Source organism: Euprymna scolopes, chromosome 6, assembly GCF_053919585.1.
Source record: "Euprymna scolopes isolate OS-2025 chromosome 6, ASM5391958v1, whole genome shotgun sequence".
Lineage (NCBI taxonomy): Eukaryota > Metazoa > Mollusca > Cephalopoda > Sepiida > Sepiolidae > Euprymna > Euprymna scolopes.
In genome coordinates, this window is record NC_136487.1 from 144,040,969 (window position 1) to 144,066,595 (window position 25,627).

Genomic DNA, 25,627 nt, shown 5'->3' on the forward strand with positions numbered 1-25,627 from the left:
AGAATGAAAAATTGACGGAATTCCTAAATTAATTATCTATCTCTGACATAACTAATATTTAGTTATTTGCGAGAACAATGCCAATCGTTATGCGTTCCTTATCTTTTAACACTTGCCTACCGGGTTCGATTCTAGCCCTTTTCTAATATCATTTTCAAACTTATCTTTTTTTGCTTTCTTACTTACTGGGGTATGTCCCTTTTCATAACATGAAACGTTGTAATCTCTGGAGAAGCCGGCTGGAATCATGAAAATAAATGTATATTTCCAGGTATGTGTTATGTATATTTACACTTGTTCAAAGACAATGTTTGTCTTCGTGTTGTCATTCCACCACTTGAAAGGTAAATGCGTTTAGCCTATCATCTCTGTAAACGAACTTTGTATAACCCACTTCAAGACTTAATTGTTTGTCCCTTCCTCCATCATAAGTGAAGTATCTCCCCCCCCCCTCTGCTGCAAAAGAACTGTATGACACATTCCTTCAATAATGAATTTGCATCTTTCTCAGCTCTGTTACAAATGTCTCTCTCGGATTTAAATGTCATTATCATCGTCCTGAGTCCCCGTTATATATGTATCCCTTGTTATGAATGTCTTGTATCAACAACAATATACACTGTCTCCAATATGTACACGCTACGCAATATTCAAGTATGATTTGGTTGCCGTAATCAGTCCCCTTATCAAAGAAGTACCGAATCTGGGAAACCACAAACACAACGTGAAGAAAAAAAGCAAAAGGAAAAACAAAACAAGCAAAGAAAAAAAGGGGGGTTCTTAATGTGCTAGACGATTTACCATACAGTCACACGTGAGAGAAAGAACAAAACGTAATTTTTAAAAAAGAGACGCTATGCCGCAAAGGAGAAACAACAACAACAACAACAACAACAACAACAACAACAACAACAATAATAATAATAATAATAATAATAATAATGATAATGATAATAATAATAATAATAATAATAATAATAATAATAATAATAATAAAGCATACACACGAATATATATTTAAAGCATAATTAAGAAATGGGCCGTAATCGGCTATGTAATATGCACGTGATAAAAAAGGTCTTTAAAAATGCTAGGCGCGTTATAAAGAAAAGTTATGTAAAGAAAGAAAAAGAAAGTTGCATACACAAACAATATGAAAAATATATTTAAATAGCAAACAGACAAAAAAATATTACTCGGTGCTTTTCGCGTATTCGTTGAGAAGACCGACATTCGGTTGTAAACTGAACTGTTTTGAAACACACACACACACACACACACACACACACACACACACACACACACACACACACACACACACACACACACACAAACACACACACAAACACCCACACACAGAGAAAAAAAAAGAAAACACACGAGAAACGGCTTTGTGGTCATCCATTGTATTGTTTTGAAATTTGTATCAAATGTTGAATTGTTTAAATTTAAGCTGTAATTAAAGAGTTTGTAACAAGTATCAATGTCAGATGTACTTTTTTAAACAGCGTTTGTGTTAGAACGAGAATGAATGCACTTTTGTTGAAACTGCAGTTTTGTGTTTATAGTTGAACTTTTCAGCTTTCCAGGTGTTTTTTTTTGGGGGGGGGGGGAAGACAATTAAAAAAAAACGAACATTCCTGTAATCATGAATTATTTTCCCAGTGTTTTTAACTTTTGTTGTTGTTTACAGAAATCTTTTATCCATGAGAAAATTTAATATAATGATGTATTTTTTTGAAGAAGAAGACGTTATATGATCTTTTGATGTTTGAACAAGAAATAAGTAAGAATTTTAAAGAGGGGACAACAGAAAAATTACGTAAACGGGTATTTTTTTTAAGAAGACGTTATATGATCTGTTGATGGTTGAACAAGAAATAAGTTATAATTTTAAAGAGGGGACAAGAGAAAAATGTGGGAAGATTTATTTTTGTTTATTTTTGTTCATAACACTTTCCGCAAGAAAGTTATTGCCAGGGGACAGCACTGGGTTGCACCTGTAGAAAAATAAAGATGGAAATCTGCGATGTTGTGTGCTTCTAAAGCTAGCTGCAAATAACGGCTTCGAGTAGATGATAAGTCTCGGCACAAAAAATTAAAAATGCAGGCGGTGGAAGACACGAGATATCTTTAGAGTACATAGAGGACATTAGGGTCAAATACCAAGGTCAAATCACTCAGAGTAATAAGAGAGGGAAAAGTAAAATATGCGGCAAATACATAGGAAGAAAAGATATAACCTTATGATGTTTTTTTTTTTAAGATGAACGTATGCAGGATATCCCTGTTTTCGGAACTTGAACGCTCTGATAGGAAAAAGGGGAAATCATAGAAATCCTCGCTATAATAAGAATTAAGCGCGCAAGTAAAAATTTTGGCGCAGGGGAAATGGGGTTATTTAATTAAGGATGATGTTTTCTAATGTCTTTATCGAGTTCTAAAGAGTCCAAGCGAGAAATCCAAGCGAATCAGTATGATGAAAAAGTATATCTTGATAATTAGAAGCCAACCACAAAGATTTAAGTAAATAACCTTTAATATATGTCCCAAAATGAAATAAAGTGGTTAGAAAATAAAACAAAGTTTCAATTAGTAGAACAACCATGCGAAAGAAAGGATCAGGACACATGTGAACGAAGAATCGTTGAATTGGTGAAACGGTAAAATGCGACCTCGGGTTACGGCATAAGGGTGGCTGGATGAAGCGACTGATATGGATCATAGTAGGTACTACCCTACACCCAAAAGGAATATGCTAGGTAGATCGGAAGGAGATTCTGGTCTAAAAATAATTAAGGAGTCAGTTGGAAAAGGGCAGACTAAAAAGATTTTATGGTGTCTTCTCAGCCAAGTGGTTGTAAAGATATAAAAAATGTACTGGAATTTAAAATTGCGTATATTCTTTGAAAAAATTGAGTGTTATGAAAATGGACAGATCCCAGTAAGTAAGAAAGAAAAGCTAGATAGAACAGCACACCTTTGATGTCATAAAGAAAGGCGATTCTCAATATATTGAGACAGAGTTCGAAGTTCAAATTGAGACAATCAGAGAATCACAGTCATAGACGAGAATCGGACAGCGATTAAGCGGGGCTGGTGTCCTTAGCGGCGAAAGGGGAGAAGAGTAGTCCATCTAGCCATACAAGCTTGAATTCCTGAATCATTAATCAGCCGACTGATGAATAAAGTAATCACCATCTATATTTTGTAAATGTTTGTCTTCGTGTTGTCATTTCATCAACTGATAGGTAAAATGTGTTTTGTCTTTCATCACCTTGTAAACGAACATTGTATAACCTCCTTCCAAGTAACGTGCCTCCTTCATCATTAAAAATATGTCTCTCCTCATTATAATGTCATTATAATCCTTTGTTCTGAGTACCTGTTATACATGTCGCCAATATCTACGACACAATGCGACGCAACTTGCGACATAACTTGAACTCCTCCATTCCCAATTTGAGTAATAATCTAGAGAGTCATTCAACTGAATTATTGTTTGTGGTTGGAGCTGGTATACATTTTCGGTGTCTCTTCAGGTGGTGCTACGTGTCACTATTTATGGCTTAAAGAAACAATCACATTATGGTACGGGGGGAACCAATAGGTACTCATATTAGTTACATTAATTATAAAAGTAGAACATAGTGAGTGGACTTCACCTATAATCTATGTGAGATCCGTGTTGGTGCAGATTTCTCCATTGGATTGAACAATGCACTAAATGATTACCACTACTCTGCTTATTCTAAAAGAGATATTCGCTAATCTCAACGACTGATTTTAGTGATATATATATATATATATATATATATATATTGGTGCCAAACCGGAAGTCACAAATGTTTAGATTATGGCTAGTCAATTGAAAAGAGGGGAAAACTCTAAGGGTGAAACTCTACTTAAATAAATAAGTAACACAATCAATCAAATTCAAGACATTTGGAATCTAAAACATCATCGGAAACCGTTCTTAATATGAAAGGAGACGCTGGATCTAAAGATCAGCAGATAGCGAGCCGGGGAAACCTCTACTGCCGATGTTAACATCCTCGATGATTGGGAGGAGCGACGATGGTATTTGCAGCAGTCGTGGTCCCAAGAAGACGTGTGGTCGAATCGCAAAGCTGGTGCTGTTTCTCATCTGCTTCTTCGGACTTCTCGCCCTTTTCTCTGCCTGTGTCATGATCTTATCCTCCAACATGTTCAACGATCCAGAAGAAATAGCCGATGAAGAACAGAAGGTGGATGGAGAAGTTCCCAACTTGATATTTGAGCCGAGGATCGACAAACATGATATATTGATTCATTGCAGTTACGATTCGTCTGTAACGCGGCCATACTTAAAAAGAATGAATTCGTTCATCAAAAATTTAAATAAAGATGTAAGTAAATATATATTTATATAAGATACTATTGCTTATTTGAAGCATTGTTATATGCATATACAGGTGTCATAGCAGGCTATAACGATTCAAGAAGCGGAAATATGCCAGTATTAAGAAGGAAGACAAAAACGCGATTTTTGAAAATTTGAAAATTTGAACGGCTGGACCAAGATCCAATATGTGTAACCGTGCTCCATATATATTTCGAGGTAAGGCCTCTTTATCAAATCCTAGGTGTTTCAAATCTCTTAAAACTCGTATGATCTTAAGTTCTGGTAATATTGTTTCCTTTTGTAATATTGCAGTTAATAGCACAGATGCCCTACTACAAATTAGATTTAAATATTTTGTAAGGATGATCGAAATAAATTGATGCTCATATAAACTTGAATGTTTATTAAAAATATTAATTACTAGGCAACCCGTGTCCCGCTGTTTCCCCAGAAATTAGATTAACTGAAGGAATTAATAATCTTGAACTCTAGAATATTCTTACAACTAATAATTATAATAGTAACAATAAGATTGGCAATAATAAAAAGACACTCATATTAACATTATTTTATTAAAGCAGGTTCAACATTGATATTTGTTTTTAAAAACTTGCCACAATTTGTAATTAACTGTCATAAACAGATAATTTGCAATACCTGGTGTTAAAAGATACACATATGAACATGGGTGCTTATAAAAAAATATTAATTATTAAATGAAAGTAGTTACAAGATAGATTATGGTTGAAAATTATGCATTATTGGCAATTTATTAAATAGATAATTTTCCATAATAAATACTTTGCAATAACTAACTGCCGTTACTAGAAACTTATATAACTTAGATGCCTATTAAAAATATTGCCTACTTAATAAACATAGTTTTGAGATAGATTATGTCTGAAAATTAGGCGTAATTGGCAACTAACTGCTACAAATAGAGAATTTGTAATTTGCTAAAGAGATAATTTACCCTAAAAGATGATTTGCAAGCATAGAAAAGACATTCTTATGTTTATGCATGCCTACAAAAAGAATCGGGTTGTTAAGCTTTGGGATTGTTAAGCTTTGGGATTGTTAAGCTTTGGGATTGTTGAGCTTTGAGATCTTTTGCAGAAGAGCCTGAGTTTGTAAAAATTAATCTCGCCAGCCATGCAGTACGCACACTCGTCCTTGACTTACATTTTAGGCGGTCGTCATGCGATATGTGTTTCGGTTCAAGTTAAGGTTAGTGTATTTTTAAGCTTGAGAAAATATATGTATACTAATCGTTTGAATCAGGAATAAATAACAACTCTACTCTTAATATTTAGATATTTATAAGGAATCGGAACCGGAGTTGGTAATTGTATCAGAATCTAGAAAAACATATTGGAATCGTCCCATCACTAAAAAATACCAAACTTATTTGAACGCGCCGTAAATATAAGAGTCCGATTTCCATGAATATTTGTTGTGTTAACCGCTTTTAATAAAGACTTTTGTTATTGTTGTCAACACATATGCCACCACTTCTCCTTTGAAATGGTTATTAAAACTTTTATTTACTTTAAGCCGTATAATTCTAGAGACGTCACACAAAACGGTGACAGACCGTGTCGTTTCAATATGAGCCAATTGGGAAATGTCTGCACGAAGAAACGAAAATATGGCTTTGACGACTGTCGGGTGTGCGTCGCTTTGACGTTAGAGCCAAAGATTGAATGGCGACCGCTCCCGTATGAGAACAGCTCTGTTCCAATGGAAATCCGGGAGCGATATCGGAGCAACGCTGTGCCTGTTACCTGCCGCGGTGAAACGCCGTCTGACGAAGAAAACATGGGACCCATCACTTATTATCCACCGGAGGGTTTCCATTTTAAATTCTTTTCCTTATTTAGAGCAGGAGAGCTACAATACGCCATTGGTTATGGTTCATTTTGAGAACCCGGGTAAATTAATGAACCTTAGGATTCAGCGTGCTGCGTGGGCAAAGAACATTGATCACAACAAAAATGAAGGAATAACAAAGTTTGAATTGTATTTAGAATAAAACAAAATAGAAACAAAATATATAAAATAATGTAAATTATATATATATATATATCAGGTACGTGCAAAATGGATGATCGATCCCTAAAATGCATAAACTTTTTGACCCCTCCCTTCATTTAAGAAATCACCTAAATTCAGAAAATTGTAGATGTTAACAATTAAAAAATATTTTAGGAACATTACGAAAAAAAACCGTCAAAGTGCGTTGTAATGAAATCAATATAAATTAAAGAAAACTTAATTTCTCGAACTATCGATATTATTTTTGAATTAAGCATTGTTTATATCCTAGATATTTTATTAAAAATAAAAAATAGACGGGCAATAATTATAGAATGGATACTTTATGCCAAATTTATAGAGTAAATGTGGTATTGTGGTGAGTAATATCTATTCATTCCTATTTATCACTGCAAAATGGAATCGATAACATAATACTTTGTTCGCTGCACCTTATAACAAACGTCCATACAAAATTTCAGCCAAATCGACTGAGTAGTTTCCAGGTAAAAACTTAACAGACAGACAGAGTAATATATAAATATATATATATATGTGTGTGTGTGTGTGTGTGTGTGTGTGTGCGTGCGTGTGTGTGTGAGAGAGAGAGAGAGTGTGTATATATATAATTCAATTCAACGCAGACTCCTTATTTTAAAATAAACAAACAGCAGGACCCGTTTACTAGCGTTGCCCGGTGGTAGTCTCCCCTCCTCTGCGTAAAAATTAAAGTATGGTTGGTGTTGTTGTAGCCTAACCAACACCGTCCTCATGTTAAGAATGGCATTAGGAATAAATACCCCGACTTACCTATGTTAAGAACGGCTTTCGAAATAGACACCATATTTTTTGAGTGCGGGCGTGGTTGGCAAGAAATGAGCTCGAAATGTAAAGTATGTAACAACCAAAAACAATTTATTTAGCTTTGTGACCTATTTGCGTAAAAATAGAAACAAAACCTTCAATGATAGTTATAATAGCTTAAAGTGCGTACAAATAGTTTTAAACTTCGATGGTATTTTACATTATGAGGTATTTGTGTGTAAACATAAAAAAAATGAAACATTTAATAATAGTTAATCTCTATGTGAAGCTCCCGGAAAAAACTTTTATAAAAAATAAGTAAACCCATATAAAAAATGTAAATAGCAGTTCGAGTACAAAAGAAAAAGAAAAAAAGAATGAAAAATACCTGCATCAGCGAGGCTTCAACGTATGATGCCAGAAGGAAAAAGAGGTGTAGAAAGAGAAAGGTTAATCGAGTGGGCTATGGTTAAAATATGACGTTTGGGTCTTCGAAATAACGACATTTAAATCTAACGGGATGCGTAAACGTAAATGAATGAGTTTAAAGTTTTAGCACGGGAACGATGATTTAATATTTCGCTTTATTTCTCTCTTTCTTTCTCTTTCTGTCTGTCTGTCTATCTGTTTCTGTCTGTCTGTCTCTATCTATCTTTCTCTCTCTATTACTTTCTCTCTCTGTCTATCTCTCTCTCGGTCTCTATATTTCTCGTTCTCTCTATATGTGTAGCTCTTTCTGTAGATATGTGCGAGCGTGTGTGTTCGTGTGTTTGTGTGCGTGTGTGTTTAAAAAAAAGAGAAAAAGAAAAACAACAATTGGTTTGTTTCATGTTAAAAGGATTACAGGGTAAATAGCGTGCGGACATTTTTTGTAAAAGTATAATGTGTTCGTTTATTTACGAACAGTCGTATTCTGGAATAAGAGATTTGTTTACTCCCAGCCAAGGAGATTGGCCGGATCTTTCTTAGGGAGAAATTATTATTTTTCTAATGGGGAAAGAAAAGGTAATGGTATGTATATGAATTCGTGAGGGAGTTACAAATGAAGACATGGTGGTGCATGCATAGTGAGAATAAGATCCGGTGTTAAGTGGAGTCGGTGGGAGCTTTTTTGTAATAAAGCGGAAAATACGAACTACTTCCTCTGTAGGTCTTGACGTGGTCAAGAAAAAGATGTCGTGATGGAACTCCTATATATATATATGTATATATATATATATATATATATATATATATATATACACACACACACACACACACACACACACACACACATATACATATACTAGCAGGCCATCCGGCATTGCCCGGTCGTAAAATATCTTAAATATATTTGGATTTATGCAGATTTCGTATTTATTATTATACTATATTGGACTCAATATAGAGTAATTATTTAAAAAGCTTTTAAAAATAATAAATCCTGCGCCACACCCAAGAATCCGAACCAATACCATTCGCATACAATTTACTTTTTTTCTTTGACATTAATGTATGAACTATAGTGATATGCTTGCTGCAAGACTAAAAATTAAAACATGATCAATAGCTATTATGTTACGCATGCATATTTGTAATGCCGTCTTTCGACCTTGACCTAGAAAATTCCCTTTTTTCCTCTATTTTCACACTTTTGCACCGATTTTCCCCGAGTAAAACACAAAAATAAACTTTCGCATGGGTTCGAATATTCTATATAATAAGTTTCTTATCTGTAAACCAAAAAAATGACAGAGGAGTTTAGAATGCAAAATCTTTTAAACAAATATACGTATACATAAATATATAGAAATAGATTTGTGTTTACTATAACCTTTTTACGCAAATATTATGCAAGTGTAAACCATGAAAAATATGTGATAAATATAATTACACGTAATAGTAAACTGAAGATGATTATCCCATGAGAAAACCGAAAAAACTAATAAGAAATATATTAAAATGAATTTATATGATTAGCAAAGTACATATAGTCGTTATTAAATTTTCCTATTAGTTTTAAAATTGATTGCTGGACGCTTAAATATCTTTACCGTTCTAATGGAAATCGAATCATATATATATATATATATATATATATATATATATATATATATTCAGATAATATATATATATTCAAAATATATATATATATATATGTTTTCAGATAATATAAATATATATATATATATTCAGATAATATATATATATGTTTTCAGATAATATATATATATGTTTTCAGATAATATATGCTTCCAGATAATATATATATATATATAAATCTATATAATGTATATATTAAGATATAATATATATATTCAGATATATAATTATTCGTGTATATATTTGGTTCATATATATATTCATATAAATATTCATATATATATGAATATATATATGAATATATATATGAATATATATGTATATTCATATATATTCATATAGATATAGTCATTTATATATTCGTATATATATTTATATAGATATTCATATATATATAAAGTCACATATCCCTATATTCATATATATTCATATATATACACTTATATATATATATATATATATATATATAATATATTGCATTCATATACATATATATATATTCATATATATAATCATATTTATATATATATGCATACATACATATTTATATCTATATATATCTCTATATATATTCATATATGTATATTCATATATATATTCATATATCTATTCATATATATATATTCATATATATATATTCATCTTCATATATATATATTCATACATATATGCATATCTATACTCATATATATATTCATATATGTATATTCATATATATATATATGTTCACATATATATATTAATGTATATATTCATATATATATATAAATTAATATATATTCATACATATATTAATATATATTTATATACATTAATATATAATCATATATATATTTATATATATATATTAATATATATATTGATATATATATTCATATATATATTAATATATATCTCTTTATATATATCTATCAATCTACACGCATATATATAGTTTGGATAAACATTTGCATTTCTGATTGCATCAATGTAATATATATATATATTTATATATTTTCATATATATAATCATATAGATATATTCATATATATATTAATTCGCATATACCTATATTTATATATATTTATATACATACTAATATATATAATTATATATATATATATATATTCATATACATATATATATTCATATATATATATTCATATATATATTCATACATATGCATTCATATATATATAATCGTATATATATACGAATATATATATACATATATATATTCGTGTATACTTTAATATATCTATATGAATATATATATTTATATATATGAATATATATATATATTCATATATATATATTTATATATATATTTGTCTATATATTCATAAATATATGCAATATATATATATTCAATAATATTCATATTCATATATATATATATATATAAACCTATTTATATGTATATATATTTAGTTTTGAGAATAAATATATTTATCATAGTTTTGACTCTCAAGCATGTATCGTACACGGTGAGGCACTGTTAATCAATCGAGAACCACATATAAAACATATAAGATATTATCTGATATATACTCAAGAGTCAAAATAAAGAAAAGAATATTCTCTTGTGGTAGCCCTAATTCTTTCCAGAATGTAAACTATATAGATTAGAGTACATTTCTTTGACCCGAAAATGCCAACAAGATGTTCATGAACTGTGGCCAATGTAAAGTGGTGTCCAAATAAAATTATTTTGATTTTTTAGTGGGGAAAATTATGATTAATGCTTCTTTCTCATTCAGATTAGTGTCGTTTAAACGTTGACAATGACTTCCCTGTGTGAGCTATTTCTTTTTTATTTCCATCAGGAAATGTGTATGAAACGATAGCTTCTATACTATGATCCGATGCACCAGAAACAAACGTTATATTCATTGTTGCGTTGAGTAATATATCTGAATGAAGTAAAGGTTTCATTTTATTAGAAACGGATTGATACTTAATAGATTATTTTCATGATAGATTTAAAAAAAAAAATAGCATTGAGAAGTTAATGAATTCGACGAAGTTCTAGAAAAACTCAACTGTAGGAAAGAGCGTAAAGTTTTAATATTCGCTGGTGCCGGCATTTTGTTTAATGTCTGTTATGTTGTACCTTTTTTTTTTCAAAAATGAATATCACATATTTAATTTGTGTTTTTATAGAATTCACATTATTTTCAGTTTTTACATAGAATTAATACTGCTAAATTCGCTCAAATATAGAAAACAAACGCTGTAAAAGTTCATGTTGTGTAACACCTGTAACGATGATGTAATCGATGATTGCTGAAACTACTGTCAATCTGATTAAGATTGAATCAATTGTTTGCTGGAATATGAATGGATTTGATTTGAGTTCGGAAGGAAGGCGATTGAATTGAAACAGACCATTGAATTGTGAGAATATCTTTGAATCTTCATTTACAACCAAAGGAAAAATCGATATTTTCAAAGCAATTTCAACAATTTAATTTTTTGAAAAGATTTTCTGGCAGACGTAACGGATATTAATGTGCCTCTAATCCAGCGAAGTCATCACCACACATCGCTGCTCTTTTTAATTCGCTTTTCTCATTAAGAACAATGAGAGTTGCGAATTAACAAATCGAATATGTTACGTTGCTGGGTTATATATATATATATATATATATATATATATATATATATATATATATATATATATATATGCGTATATATATATATATATATAGTTAGGTATTTAAATTCTATGATTTGATAAGATTAATCTGCAAATATATATTGTTTGAAAACAAAGAATACAATTTAATACACCTATTATTTAAAATATTTCAAATCATAAAATTTAAATACCTAAATTTTGATTCATTTTCTCTATCCTGTATACTGTGCATTTTTATTTAGCTGGTATTGTCTTATATAAAATATTACGTCTAATATTTTGTAAGACCAAAAATCACTGGATTTGCACACCAGTAGATATATTTCATTTCATTATTCTGAAGTGTATATATATATATATATATATATATATATATATATATATATATATATATATAGAGCGTTTTCATTATGTATTTTGAAAATATAATAAGTTAAGTATATAGTGATTTTCTTCGTTTCGTCTACGTGTTTCAGAAATGTTCTTTGTAGCGGTGTATATTTGTTTACAAATATACATTTCATTTCACATGAATGCAGTTCAACAGGGTATATAACATTTTATCAACAAACATTTCCTTAACAACAAAGGGACCGGAACATTTTCTGGCTGATTATATTTCGTCAAACAGGAAAACATTATCTTCATTCATCTGAGGATCTTGGTTGATGAAACGGCCAATGCTGAAATGGGCATTCATCCAAAGAAACGATCAGAAACTTCCGGTTATCTTTTCTGACAGCTTTTATTCCAAATGCTCTCCTGTTCGAATATTGCACGCGTATTTAGATTCTGCCTTTTCCCAGTACGAAGCCATTACAGGTCCTGTCTCCAATGTTTCAACTATCTTCGTCCTCTCTCTGGCTCTCTTCACTTTTAACCCCTAACTCTTTTCTTGTAAACTTTTCAACTCCTTTTTAATTATATCAATATCACACTTAAACTAATCTTGGAATCTCCGAGAAAACTTCACCCACTGTATTTTAACTCCTCGGTCTAACGTTTACAGGGAACATGAGTTGGAACAGATAAACCGAGAACATTGCCAGGGTCGCTGCTAGGAAGTTAGGCTCTCTCTACCCTACCAGAAAGCTAATAACACCTAAAAGTATCCTGTATCTCTATAAGACCACCATTCGCCCATATATGGAGTATTGTTGTCACATTTGGGCTGGTGCACCTGCTACTAGTCGCTCACACCTGGACAAGGTTAAAAAAAGAGTCGCCAACTTGATAGGTCCTGAACTGTCATCTAAGCTTTAACCTCTCTCCTATCGACGAGATGTTGCATCCCTCTGCCTGTTCTACAAGTACTTTAATGGTGAATGCTTCGATGAACTATAAACCCCCTCGACGTAAATACCCCCGACAAGCAGCAAGATCCCATCCCTACACAGTAGAGATCCCTACATGTAAGAAAGCCTTCTGCTCCAGTAGTTTCTTCCCCAGAACTGTTAGACTTTGGAACGCCCTTCTGGGATTCTGCTTTCCCAACTGTACTGATATGCAGAAGTTCAAGTGAAACGTGAACAGATATCTTGCTGCTCGTCTTTCTACATGCTGATGTCCCCGATAGTAGCCCCCTACATCAAAGTGGCACTGTGCCTTATTTGGGGTGAAAATGGAATTAAAAATATCAGAAACATTTAATTCGTTAAAAACATGCTTTTAAGGAATATTGAATCAATTCAATTCCTTTCTAAATCTAGCAAATTTAAATCAGAATTATCTGAGAGATAACATGCCCAAGAAAACATTGTCTATGTAAGGAACATCTTCCAATTTAACCTATAATTGAATTCTGTTGCCTGGCATACTTTTTTATTATTGCATTTTCACCCCAAACAAGGCACGGTGCCACTTTGATGTAAGGGACTATTATCTGTGGCATAATTTGCAGGAATATTACGTCGGAAGTTGAGCAACAAGATGTCTGTTTACATTACATTTGAAGTTCTGCATGTCAGTACAGTCAGGTAAGCAAGGACCTAGCAGTCCGAAGGAAAAAAAACTATTAGAGTAGCAGACTGGAGATCTCAACTTCCTTCCCTTGTGTCACATCTTGCAGAGGTGGGCAGCAAGCTGTTGATCATACCCAAAAGTACCTTTATATATTTGAAATATTCACACCATATTTTCCCAGACCACCTTACAAAAATATGTACCTTTTTTTTTAAATATACTGCAATTCATTTTTGAAAGATTGTATTGTACATACAATAGGGAGCGTTGTATTTTTCTCTCATTTAATTCTATATTCGTCAAAACTTGGATAAATTTTAAGTATGTTCTAAAATTGTATTTCTTGTCATTAAATTCTAATTCAAATTTACATTTACAGGGTGCAACGATAAAATTGTCGCCCTAAAGAAAACAGCAAGACAGCTTTATTTTAAAACTTTTATGGAGAATATAAATTCAAGTAACTTGATTAAGCAGTAGAGCTGACGTCTATTCAATGTAGTCGCTTTCAACCTTAATCGCCGCCTCGATACGGGTCTGGAACTGGGATCATGCCTCTTCCACAAGCGCTGGCGCGAGCTCGGCGAATATTCGGCGGATGGCGGCGATCAAGCTGGCTTTGCTGTTGTGGGAGGTCATAGTGATGTTCTAGACGTATGACCAAACGAAATAGTACAGCAGGTTCAGGTCGGGGGAGGAAGGAGGCCAGTGAGAGAAAGGTAAAACTGAAGCCAAGCCTTGATCTCTTTGGGCCGGCTCCGAATCCTGCTACAACACCAACGGTCTGCCAACGGCCACTTGATTGCACCAGGGGATCACCACATTGTTTAGCACATCCAGGTACACTTTGGTACTTCAAGCCGACTTCGAAGATGTGAGGTAGCATGATGTGACCCTCACTAGAAATTATAACAAAGACCATAACCGTAGCCGGAAACTCCTGTTATTCGTGATAATCCAGCGATGCATTTTAAGGCAATGGTTCTGTTGTCATAACCTGGATCGATTAAAAGCAGCACATCTCCGATCTTGTTTGTTGAACATTGTGTCACTTTCAGACATGATAGAATGGTCCTATCGCTCTTGGGATTTGTACACAATTGGCTAAGTAGTAGATGGTCTGCAACAAAAAAGAAAAAAAAGAAAAAAGAAAACCCGGTTTTCATCAAACGGAAATGGAATCATGTCGTCCTTTCTAGGGGACAATTTTATCATTCCACCCTGTAAACTATTAAGTATCGAATAATTATTCAATATTTTAATTCTTTTTTGTGTTTCCTGTTGTAACAGCGTGAATACGCGTATGTAAATGCATGCGTAATGACGTCATCAATAAAGAACAAATTTTGAACACGCGTTTTACACAAATACCCTGGTTTTAACGATTTTAAAAGCAAAACTGGAGACTGTAAAACAAACGAACTTTTCTGTTTTATTTTATTAAACAAATAAAATAAAGAGATAATTAATAATGATAATGTCAGGAATCTTTTTTTTAAATTAAGTTAAAAATATTTTTAATTATTTCTTCTCTGAACGATTGAAATAAAAATGCATATATTTGGTAAAATTGCAGGTTAACTAAACTATACTTAACTAGCGGGACCTGTGGAAATTCCACAGGGGACTAATTCATATGTAATATATTGATTTTGTCTTTCTGTAAATGTTCAGCGTAAATAGAGATATCCTGATATTATTGCAGCTCTTTTGTTAAACTGCAAAAGTATTTATCTAAGCCAGCAGGGACACCCGGCGTAGTTCGGTCGTAAAGTACGCTTAAATATAATATTTTAATTCTTGTAGATTTAGTATACATTATTACAGAGCTTGTGTTCTATCGATTTGTATGTATTATATAGTTACGGTTTGAAAAATAATATATATATATATATATCCATATGGCTAGCGTGCATCAGTTTGAATCGAAACCAAAAGCAAAGCTTATATATATATATATATAAATTGAGTTCCCTCGGATATGATCGAAACCGAAACCAAAACTCATGAAGAATTCTTGTTAAAATTATTTATTACAAGAAATAGAAGTCCATAACAATTAAACGACAGTCACTCGGATGTAAACATGACACACAAAATAAATAACACACACGCTATTAATATATAGATACTCGCTGACTCGGTACAAAATTCAATTTATTTCTGACTTGCTGGAGACGCCCGGTCGTAAAACGTGCTTTAATATATTATAATTTATATAGATTTCGTATTTATTATTACAGAGCCATGTTTTACTGTCTAAATTGCATTCCTAAATCCTGGTTAAATACTCTTGTTTAATTCTCCTTTCAATAGACATGTCTATGTTCAATTCTACAAGTATATTTATTTATTTGCGGGCTGTTATCCTCATCTTCATAGTTGTTATCCTCGTCGTTGTTGTTGTTATTGTCGTTGTTGTTGTTGTTGTTATTGTCCTTGTTGTTGTTGTTGTTGTTGTTGTCAGGTCCGTGGAGTAGTGGATAGAGGCGTTAAATCTCTTATGTTCCAGGCCAGCATTGTCTGAAGACAACTGCTTCGATCATACCCAAAGAAGACCAAAGAGTTAGTTGCCAAAACGTGGCGAGACAACAATAACAGCAACAACAACTATGGAAGGCAGTAATTAAGTTAAGAGACTCAGCATTCTTGCCCGTCGCGGTCAACCATCTGAAGAAGGCCAGATGAATAATTGGCCGAAACGTGATGAAACAACAACAATTATGAAGATGAGAATGACAGTCCGCAAATAAATAAACAAATATAGAAATTACTTATCTCAAAGGATTCCAATAAAAAAATATATATAATATTCTAAAAGCCTTTAAAACTTGAAGGAATTTCAAAACTTTGAAAGTTTTGATTAAATTTGCATAAAATAACACCAAAGTGTTGATATGCCGTAAAATGTGCAAAATAAGGGAATACACGTGTCAACTGAGAATATTGGTTCTTTTCTGCATAACTAAAGTGCAAGTACTACAATATCTCCTTTTGTATAACTTACTCTCACAAGAATAGCAAAATTAGTTACTTCCCTATAAAATGGTTTCACCTTTTCAACATTGCTATTATCATTCTTCTTACGCTATAAATTTTTGTTACTCACTCAAGAAATTGTTATTATTGTTACCTGCCACCAACATGGAAAGATTATTGATCTCTTTCTGAATGTCTCAAATAAAAATGCCTAGATTTAGATAAACGCAACAGTTAATTACTTATACAAAATGTTGCCTTCTCAGCGTTTTGCCTAATTCTAAATGCCTCAAATACAATTGCACCGTCACACCCGCACAGCATGAAGTAAGGGCAATGACACAATTACGAACACATCCCATTATAACAAATTTATTTGCAAAATCAGTTGTCCTCTCCTTCTTGTTTACATATACAGATGTATTAATACTTCTCCTGCAGAGAGTTTGTATGAATTATGTCCCTTTGATTTACTGCATGTGTAATTACAGCGTCAGCAAGGGTTCTTATTCGACGAATTTTTCTGTCTTCTGTGCGTAGACGATTCCACATGATAAAACGGCTCCCAGGAAAAGAATTGCAGAATCAAAGTAGAAAACAACGGATAACTGCTGTGTAGCCTCGTAGACAAATCCTGAAATGATTAACGTTAAATTAGCAAAGGGCAACAAGGATTAGATTTAAAAAAACGAAAGGAAACCATTTTTACTTGCTTCACAATTGATATGTACTCTTTTTTTTCAATTTTCTAATATTCACTCGAATTTTTTTTAAAAAGAATTTAATAACAACGATAAAAATAGAAAAAATAAATATAGTTTTCTTACATTTGTTCAAACTTTGTCTTAAAAATGTAAAGTGGTCGACCATATTCAAGATTAACCCAAAGGCTTCTTTTTCATTGGTTACAACACTGAGGTGTAAGGGAAGTAACAACTTTTTTCTCAAGATTCCTCCACTTACCCTTGATTGTCAGCTTAGATTGTTGATTGTTTAGAAATGGGCCATCAAGCACTATCTTTTGAGTGTTTGTTATGACTCAATTGAAAATTGAAACCCTGTCTCTCGGCCCATTACAAAAGACTCAAATGGGCCTATAATGCTTCTTACAAATCTACCAATATCAACGAAGCCAAGATAATCAACCGGACGAAGGTTGTTTCAGAAATTCCATGGTAGTAATGAAAATAATAAATGTAAAGAAGGCATAGGGCAGCTATACCCTCTTAATAATGGGCGCTAGAAATAATCGTTGAACAAAACTGAGAACAGTGTTTACGGTGCTTTATCTAACTGTTTAAAATTGATCAAATTGGTTTAGGTGTAAAAACATGATAAATTGATCACGCATGAACTTAATAAATGCGTGTATCTGAAATCAGGCATCATCCATTATATAATATTAAAATTTTGGTTCACGTGTATGAACGGTATCCCCCCCCCATTTTTTTATTTTCGTCTTTTTTTCATTTTTTTAGCGGATTATTATCGAATGAACACTAATCTACCAGATTATCAAAATAAGGAAGAAAACAACAACAACAACAAAAAACACCTCAACGCATCATAATTCTTGTTTCCTCATATTTTTTTATATGTTCTATGATATAATACTACATTAAAGCAAAATGAATAAATATGAAGAGCCCAGTAGTACTGTCAAGTCGAGTACTACACTAACGTCAGACTTTGGGAGGAAAACATGAACAGACTAACAATACGATGAAAAATGTCTTCATTGTAACCTTGCTCCTAGCAAGAATATGCTTTTTTAAGAAAAACTGAACATAAAAACAAGTCCAACATTATTAGGAAACACTGTGAAACACTATAGAAACTAACGATATTTCTCAACAGGAAAACTACATTTTGCGATACTTTTCTCATACATGTCAGTTAAAATAGTTTTTTATTTTTATTATTTTCTGTTACAAAAGAGTCACCACAGATCAAGGCCCGCAGGCCACTCGAGGATAAGGGTTAATGGATATACATTAGTCAATGGAATTATAGCGTACAAATCATAAGTAGTGGAAATTTTGTAAATTGGATTACTTAAGGGGACGCTTCATCAAGAACTTATTTACGTTGGACTTGAAGACAATGAGATTGTAGTCAGCTGGAAGGCAGGCAAACGGAAGTGAGTTCCACAGGCGTGCAGTTCTTAGAAGCTTTGTTCATGGAATCTACGGTTAGGTTTAAGCACAGATAAAGAGCGTGGGAAACTATTGATAGTGGTTTGGGCTAGACGCGCGTTTCCGTGAAAGTTTGGCGAGGGGGACCATAGGTTGCAGCTCAGACGAGCACTTGCCATGAAAATAACGAAAAAGCAGAGACAGGCTCACAACGTCTCTTCTGTGGGGAAGAGGTTACAGGGAAAAGAAAAGGGCACCCCCACTAAACTACGAAGTCTATTTTGAACTCTGTTAAGATAGGATAAGTGCTTCTAGTAGCTCCTGCCCAGATGTGGCAACAGTACTCCATCTATGGCCGTACCTGGCTTTTATATAGGTAGAGTTGCATCAGGAGTGAGGTATCTACTGGAGTGATAGAAGGATCCTACCATTCTTCCAGTGGCCTTGGCAACGGATTTGATGTATACGTTCAATTTCAGATTATGAGTAAAGTTTAAGCTCAGAAGCTTTTAAAATATTATTAATTCAGTATAATCTAAACTAGATCCGATGAAGTTTTGCATAAACCAATAAATATAATTATCGGAATGATTATACTTTATTCAATTTTTTACTGACGTTTTGACTATGATAATTGTAGAGAATTGAAACCTAATTAAGATCAGTTTCTCAAGAATATAAAATTATTTTTTATTGAACGTCCTCTTATTAAACATTGAAAAACATTTAAAAAGCAAATCTAATATCATAATCTTCACGAAAGAAAAAGGTAAGATATAAAAACTTAGAATAGCAATTGTAATACGATGGTACAGGTTAGAGGCAGGCTATAACTGTACTGTAGTACCTTATTTAACGCAGAGAAATTCTAGCGCTTCCCGCTAAATGAGATAATTTTCAGTTTCTATTTCATTCAACAATATATGCCGAGACTATCTTCAACCCAGGAGAAAAAATGTAAACAGCAAACTAGTAATGTTAGAACGATTAATCGGAATCGGGAATCGGAAAAAATCGGAACTCTTGGGGGCATCGGAATTGTAAAATTTTGTGCCTATTTCCCGATGGCAAAAACTATTATTATGATTGCCTTTTTTATTTTATGCTTGATAAAATATATGTACATTTAACATGCGTTTTTACGGTAATCGGCAAAAATAACAACTTAAATCTAACTTAGTTAAATATTTAGAGAGTTATGAAACAAATCGGAATCGGTAATGGTATTGAAATCTGGAATTTAGTACGGAATCGGTAATTCTATCGGAATCGGGAAAAATATTGGAATCTCCCATCACTAAAAACTAGCAACCCATGTCTGTATTGACTGCCATATGAAATTAGACCGTAGCCACAAGGTAACTATAAAAGAAATGAGTAGGATAATATTTATGTGTACAAGTCTTTTAATCAAGCGACACATTTTCGAATTTGTATATTCACGAAGAAATTCAAACCACTTGCAATATTTTATGCAAACAATAATGGATAACAAACATACCTTTTAGTGTGGGATATATAATATATAGAATTCCAATTAACGTTGATAAAATGCTGTAAGCAGCCGTCATGTTATCTGTTCCAAGAATTGCTGAAATCAGTACAATGCGAAGTGATATTCCAAAATCTACAAGATGAAAGATTAATATTTCATTATAAGTTATAAATAGTAATGAATAAGTTTGCTAGCATTCGTATGGCGATTTATAGACATGAAACCATGATCATCTGGTCAGAGAATATACACTTAAATGTTACATCAACTTGTGGTTGGGAACAGACGCGTCTTTCTCCACATTTGAGAATATTATTATTTTCTGTTATTTTCCATGATATTTTAATTCCAGGTGCACCAAAACGTTGAGAGCAATTACAAATGGCTGAATATAATAATTGTGTTGTGATTTGTAATATGCATTTATAGCAGAAATATATTGTATTTGACTGTGATTACGAGATATTGGACCTATATGTAACACACACAGGCACACAAACACACACACACATATACATATATATATATATATATATATATATATATATATATATATTAAGCCCCCCTCTTTGGGTAGAGCACTGTCGTAAATAATCTCACCCGCTACTTGATTGGCTGAAAATGCGAAGCTCGTTGTTTGTTTATTTACGAACAGGCGATTTGAGCACTATAAAAGTGGTGGCGCTTGTCTATTTAGATAGACATTCCTACGAGTTATTCACGGGCGTCGATTCCATGGTCGAGTCGGAGAACTGCCGACACGACAGTTCTAGGTTTAATCCTTGGCTTGGGAGAGATGCTAGTCTAGCGGCACTGATGAGTTGTGATACAACGAAACAGAACTGTATGTCGATGACTACAAATATATTTTAAGCCCCACCTCTTTGGGTAGAGCACTGTCGTAAATAATCTCACCCGCTACTTAATTGGCTGAAAATGCGAAGCTCGTTGTTTGTTTACGAACAGGCGATTTGAGCACTATAAAAGTGGTGGCGCGTGTCTATTTAAATAGACATTCCGACGCGTTATTTACGGGCGTCGATTCCATGGTCGAGTCGGAGAACTGCCGACTGTCGACACGACGGTTCTAGGTTTAATCCTTGGCTTGGGAGAGATGCTAGTCTAGCGGCACTGATGGGTTGTGATACAACGAAACAGGACTGTATGTCGATGACTACAAATATATATATATATATATAGTCATCACCATGCAGTACTGTTTCGCTGTATCACAGTACATCAGTGCGGCTAGACAGGTAACTACGTCAAGCCAGGATCGAAATCCGACCTCCCAAACAACAGTCAAGGTCTCTCAAAGCCTACGCTATTCGGCGGCTGCTGTGCGGGCAGTGAATTAACGATGTTTTAACATCGTCCAAATGCCCAAGCTCGATTTATTAACACAAAGAGCATCGCTTAATACGCTCAACCCAAGATAGGGAACATTATAGTCATCCACATAAAGTGCTGTTTCGCTGTATCACAGCTTATTAGTGCGGCTAGATTTTAAGAGGCATATTGGTAAAAAAAAAAAAAATACAGGGAAAAAGTGATCGATACGTTGGTAGAGCTAAATATGTTTTTATTATTACCATCTCGGGTGTAGTGTCAAGTGAGGGCCACATCATGTCACCTCACACCTTCGAAGTCGGCTTGAAAGTCAACACCAAAGTGTACCGGGATGTGCTCAAGAGTGTGATGATTCCCTGCAATCAGGTGGCCGCTGGCAGACCCTGTGTGTGGCAGCAGGACTCGATCCACAAGTCCAAAGAGACCTAGGCATGGCTTCAGAACCCTGACCTGAACATAGACTACTTCAATTGGTCATACGTCAAGAACATTATCAATATGACCTCCCACAACAGCAAAACCAACCTGATCGCCGCCATCCGCCGAGTATTCGCCGAGTCCCCGCTGGCGGTTGTGGAAAAGGCATCCTCCCAGTTCCGAACCCGTATCGAGGCAATGATTGAGGCCGAAAGCTGCTTCATTAAATAGGTATCAGCTCCATTACATAATCAAGTTATCTGAATTGATTTTTTCAATAAAAGTTTTAAAAATAAAGCTGTAGTGTTGTTTTTTTACAGCTACAATTATATCCTTCTACCTTATATATATATATATATATATATATATATATATATATATATATATATATATATATATATATATATATAAACTCTGCGGACGTCCAGCCCTCCTTGCTTGTTAGAATCTTGTCTTTGACGATCGAGCAATTTCATCTTTTTAAAAAGGGGATGACAGGCGAATCTCTCTCTCTCTCTCTCTCTCTCTCTCTCTCTCTCTTTCTCTTTCTCTCTCTCTCTCTATCTGTCTCTCTTTCCTCTCCTCTTTCTCTCTTTCCCTCTCTCTCTATTCACACACACACACACACACACACACACACACACACACACACACACACACATATATATATATATATATATACTTCGGAATAGTTTTTTATTTAACAATCAGTGGTTATGTAAACGTGAGATTGTTGGTTTACAAAATATTACTGGCAGTAATATTCTATAAGTTATCCCATCTAAACAATAATTGCTCGATATGCAAGATAGAGCACATAAATTAAATTGTAATTCAATGAATTTCTAAAAACTCTCATTGAAATGAAATGAAGTGGTTGAGTTTTATATCAAAGAATTTTTATTATTCTAAGCAAGACAAAGAATGTTTTAGAAAGTTTATCTCCTTAACCTATAGGGTTTCGATGTCTACCATCTCATCAGAGGAGTGAAAATATTAGCAAATAGTTATTAAGGTATGCACCCTATTTGCTAAAGTCAGTGAGACATGGAAAGTCAAAGTGAAAATAATACATTTATCAGAAGCAAATAGGGTGCATACCTTTATAACTATTTGCTAATATTTTCACTCCTCTGATGAGATGGTAGACATCGAAACCCTATAGGTTAAGGAGATAAACTTTCTAAAACATTCTTTGTCTTGCTTAGAATAATAAAAATTCTTTGATATAAAACTCAACCACTTCATTTCATTTCAATGATAGTTTTTTGAAATTCATTGAATTACAATTTAATATATATATATATATATATATATATATATATATATAATAGCAATTATATACAAGGCAAAGTCATATACAGGTGACCCCCACCCCCAAAAAAAACAGAGGGCATTCAATTGTTTTTCGGAGCATTTTACAGTCAACGGAGAAAAAAGGCCAAAGACCCTAGTGTTTTGATGTGATATTTTGAATATAATTAACTAAAAAAAAAACTTACCTGCCACTCTAAATCCTAATGTAGATCTGTTTCTTGTAAATTAATAACCCCTGTCTCTTGAAGGCTAACAATCTGCTCCTTCCCACCAAACCGCCACTTAACTCCTACATTTCACACCGTTTTGTACTGGAATCTTTAACTTCCAGCCCCTAACGAGATATTATAAAAAGGCTGACTGGGAAGCCATCAGAGATCTTATCAGAGACGCCCCATGGGGAAATATTTTTTCTATTCCTGCTGAACAGTGTGCAACCGAGACCACTGAATGGTTCCAAACTGCAATCGAAGCGCATGTTCCCATGCGGAAATTCTATAGCAAGCCCCACTCTCCCCAATGGTTTACTTCGACTTGCGCAACTGCCATTGCTCAAAGGCAGCATGCATTCCGCAGGTTTAACCGACATAAGTCCAGTTCAAACAGACAGAAGTACATAGAAGCTAGAAGTAACGTTAAGAAAGAAATAGCGACAGCTAAGAGGGAATTTACGGAAACCACTAAAAAACGCATCGAAGCACAAAAACTAGGAACTCGTGACTTCTGGAAAATCTACAACAGTGTAGTAAATAATGGGCAATCAACAATTCCCCCACTAACCAACAATCACGAGGTTGTTTGCTCAGCAACCGAAAAGGCTAACATGCTTGCCAGTCGGTTTGCCTCAAACTCCACACTGGACCCTCTAAACCACCCCCTACCTCAATTTCCTATGCGGACAGACGCCACGCTAGACGATCTGAAAATCACCCCTGCTCAGGTGCATGCTATCATAAAAAACCTTGACACTTCAAAAGCATGTGGACCCGACCTCATCCCAGCTGTGCTATTAAAAAAGTGCTCAGCCGAAGTAGCTCCAGTTCTCTCCAAACTCTACAACAAATGCCTTAATGAATCTTGCTTTCCGGGCTGTTGGAAAACTGCTTCTGTGGTACCAGTATTCAAGAATTCTGGCGAAAGAACTGACCCATTAAATTATCGCCCTATTAGCCTCCTCCCACTTTTTGCCAAAATATTTGAGACCTTATTTAACCATACTCTAGTCCAGCACCTTACAGATGCTAAACTTCTGACCGACCAAAAATATGGATTTAGACAAGCCCGTTCCACGGCAGACATCCTCACTGTAATCTCTGAACGCATATACCATTCACTTGACAAAGCAGAGGAGGGTAGAGCAGTAGCTCTAGATATATCTAAGGCTTTTGACAGGGTATGGCATGAGGGTCTCCTCAGGAAGATTAGATCATACGGTATCACTGGTAGAATACTTAACATAATTAAATCCTTCTTAGATAAGAGAAAAATCCAGGTTGTCCTCGACGGTCGTACATCTAAACAATATGATATAAATGCGGGAGTTCCCCAGGGATCTATCCTTGGACCTCTGCTGTTCCTGATATTCATAAATGACCTCTCCGACAAAATTGCCTCTGAGATGGGTATATATGCTGATGACACCACACTCTATAGCAGGCACGACAGGAAAACAAATGAACATATATCTGAAGTAATGGCAGAAACACTAGAGGATGATCTCCAATCACTAGTGGAATGGGGACAAAAATGGACGGTCACGTTCAATGCCGCCAAGACTAAACTGGTTTCATTCAATAATTACAAGAAACCTTCTCTACCACCTATAGCAATGGCCAACGACTCTTTATCTGAGAGTACGTCTTTCAAGCTCCTTGGCCAAACGTTCACAGGAAACATGAGTTGGAACAATTACATCGAGGGCATTGCCAGGGTCGCTGCGAGGAAGGTGGGCTCTCTCTACCGTGCTAGAAAACTTCTAACACCCGAAAGTATCCTGTACCTCTATAAGGCCACCATTCGCCCATGTATGGAGTATTGCTGTCATATT

At 33.8% G+C, this 25,627-nt stretch overlaps 2 protein-coding genes across 6 annotated transcripts in view; one reads left to right on the plus strand and one right to left on the minus strand.

Annotated features, from left to right (window-relative positions):
- The first annotated feature begins 4,058 nt into the window (after positions 1-4,058).
- On the plus strand, positions 4,059-6,307 carry LOC145278263 (sodium/potassium-transporting ATPase subunit beta-1-like). Its single transcript, XM_080130555.1, has 2 exons — positions 4,059-4,388; positions 5,939-6,307. Exons 1-2 carry the CDS (start codon positions 4,059-4,061, stop codon positions 6,305-6,307), a joined length of 699 nt encoding a protein of 232 aa, XP_079986681.1.
- Positions 6,308-17,222: 10,915 nt separating this feature from the next.
- LOC145278024 (monocarboxylate transporter 9-like) overlaps positions 17,223-25,627 on the minus strand; it is a 63,749-nt gene continuing 55,344 nt past the window's right edge. For all 5 annotated transcript variants that reach the window (XM_080130232.1, XM_080130229.1, XM_080130231.1 and 2 more), the window contains 2 exons: positions 20,503-20,628; positions 17,223-17,500 (listed from right to left, as the gene is read on the minus strand). In XM_080130232.1, coding sequence (XP_079986358.1) covers positions 17,373-17,500; positions 20,503-20,628 — 254 coding nt within the window. In that variant the 3' untranslated portion in view covers positions 17,223-17,372. The remainder of the gene's footprint in view (positions 17,501-20,502; positions 20,629-25,627) is intronic.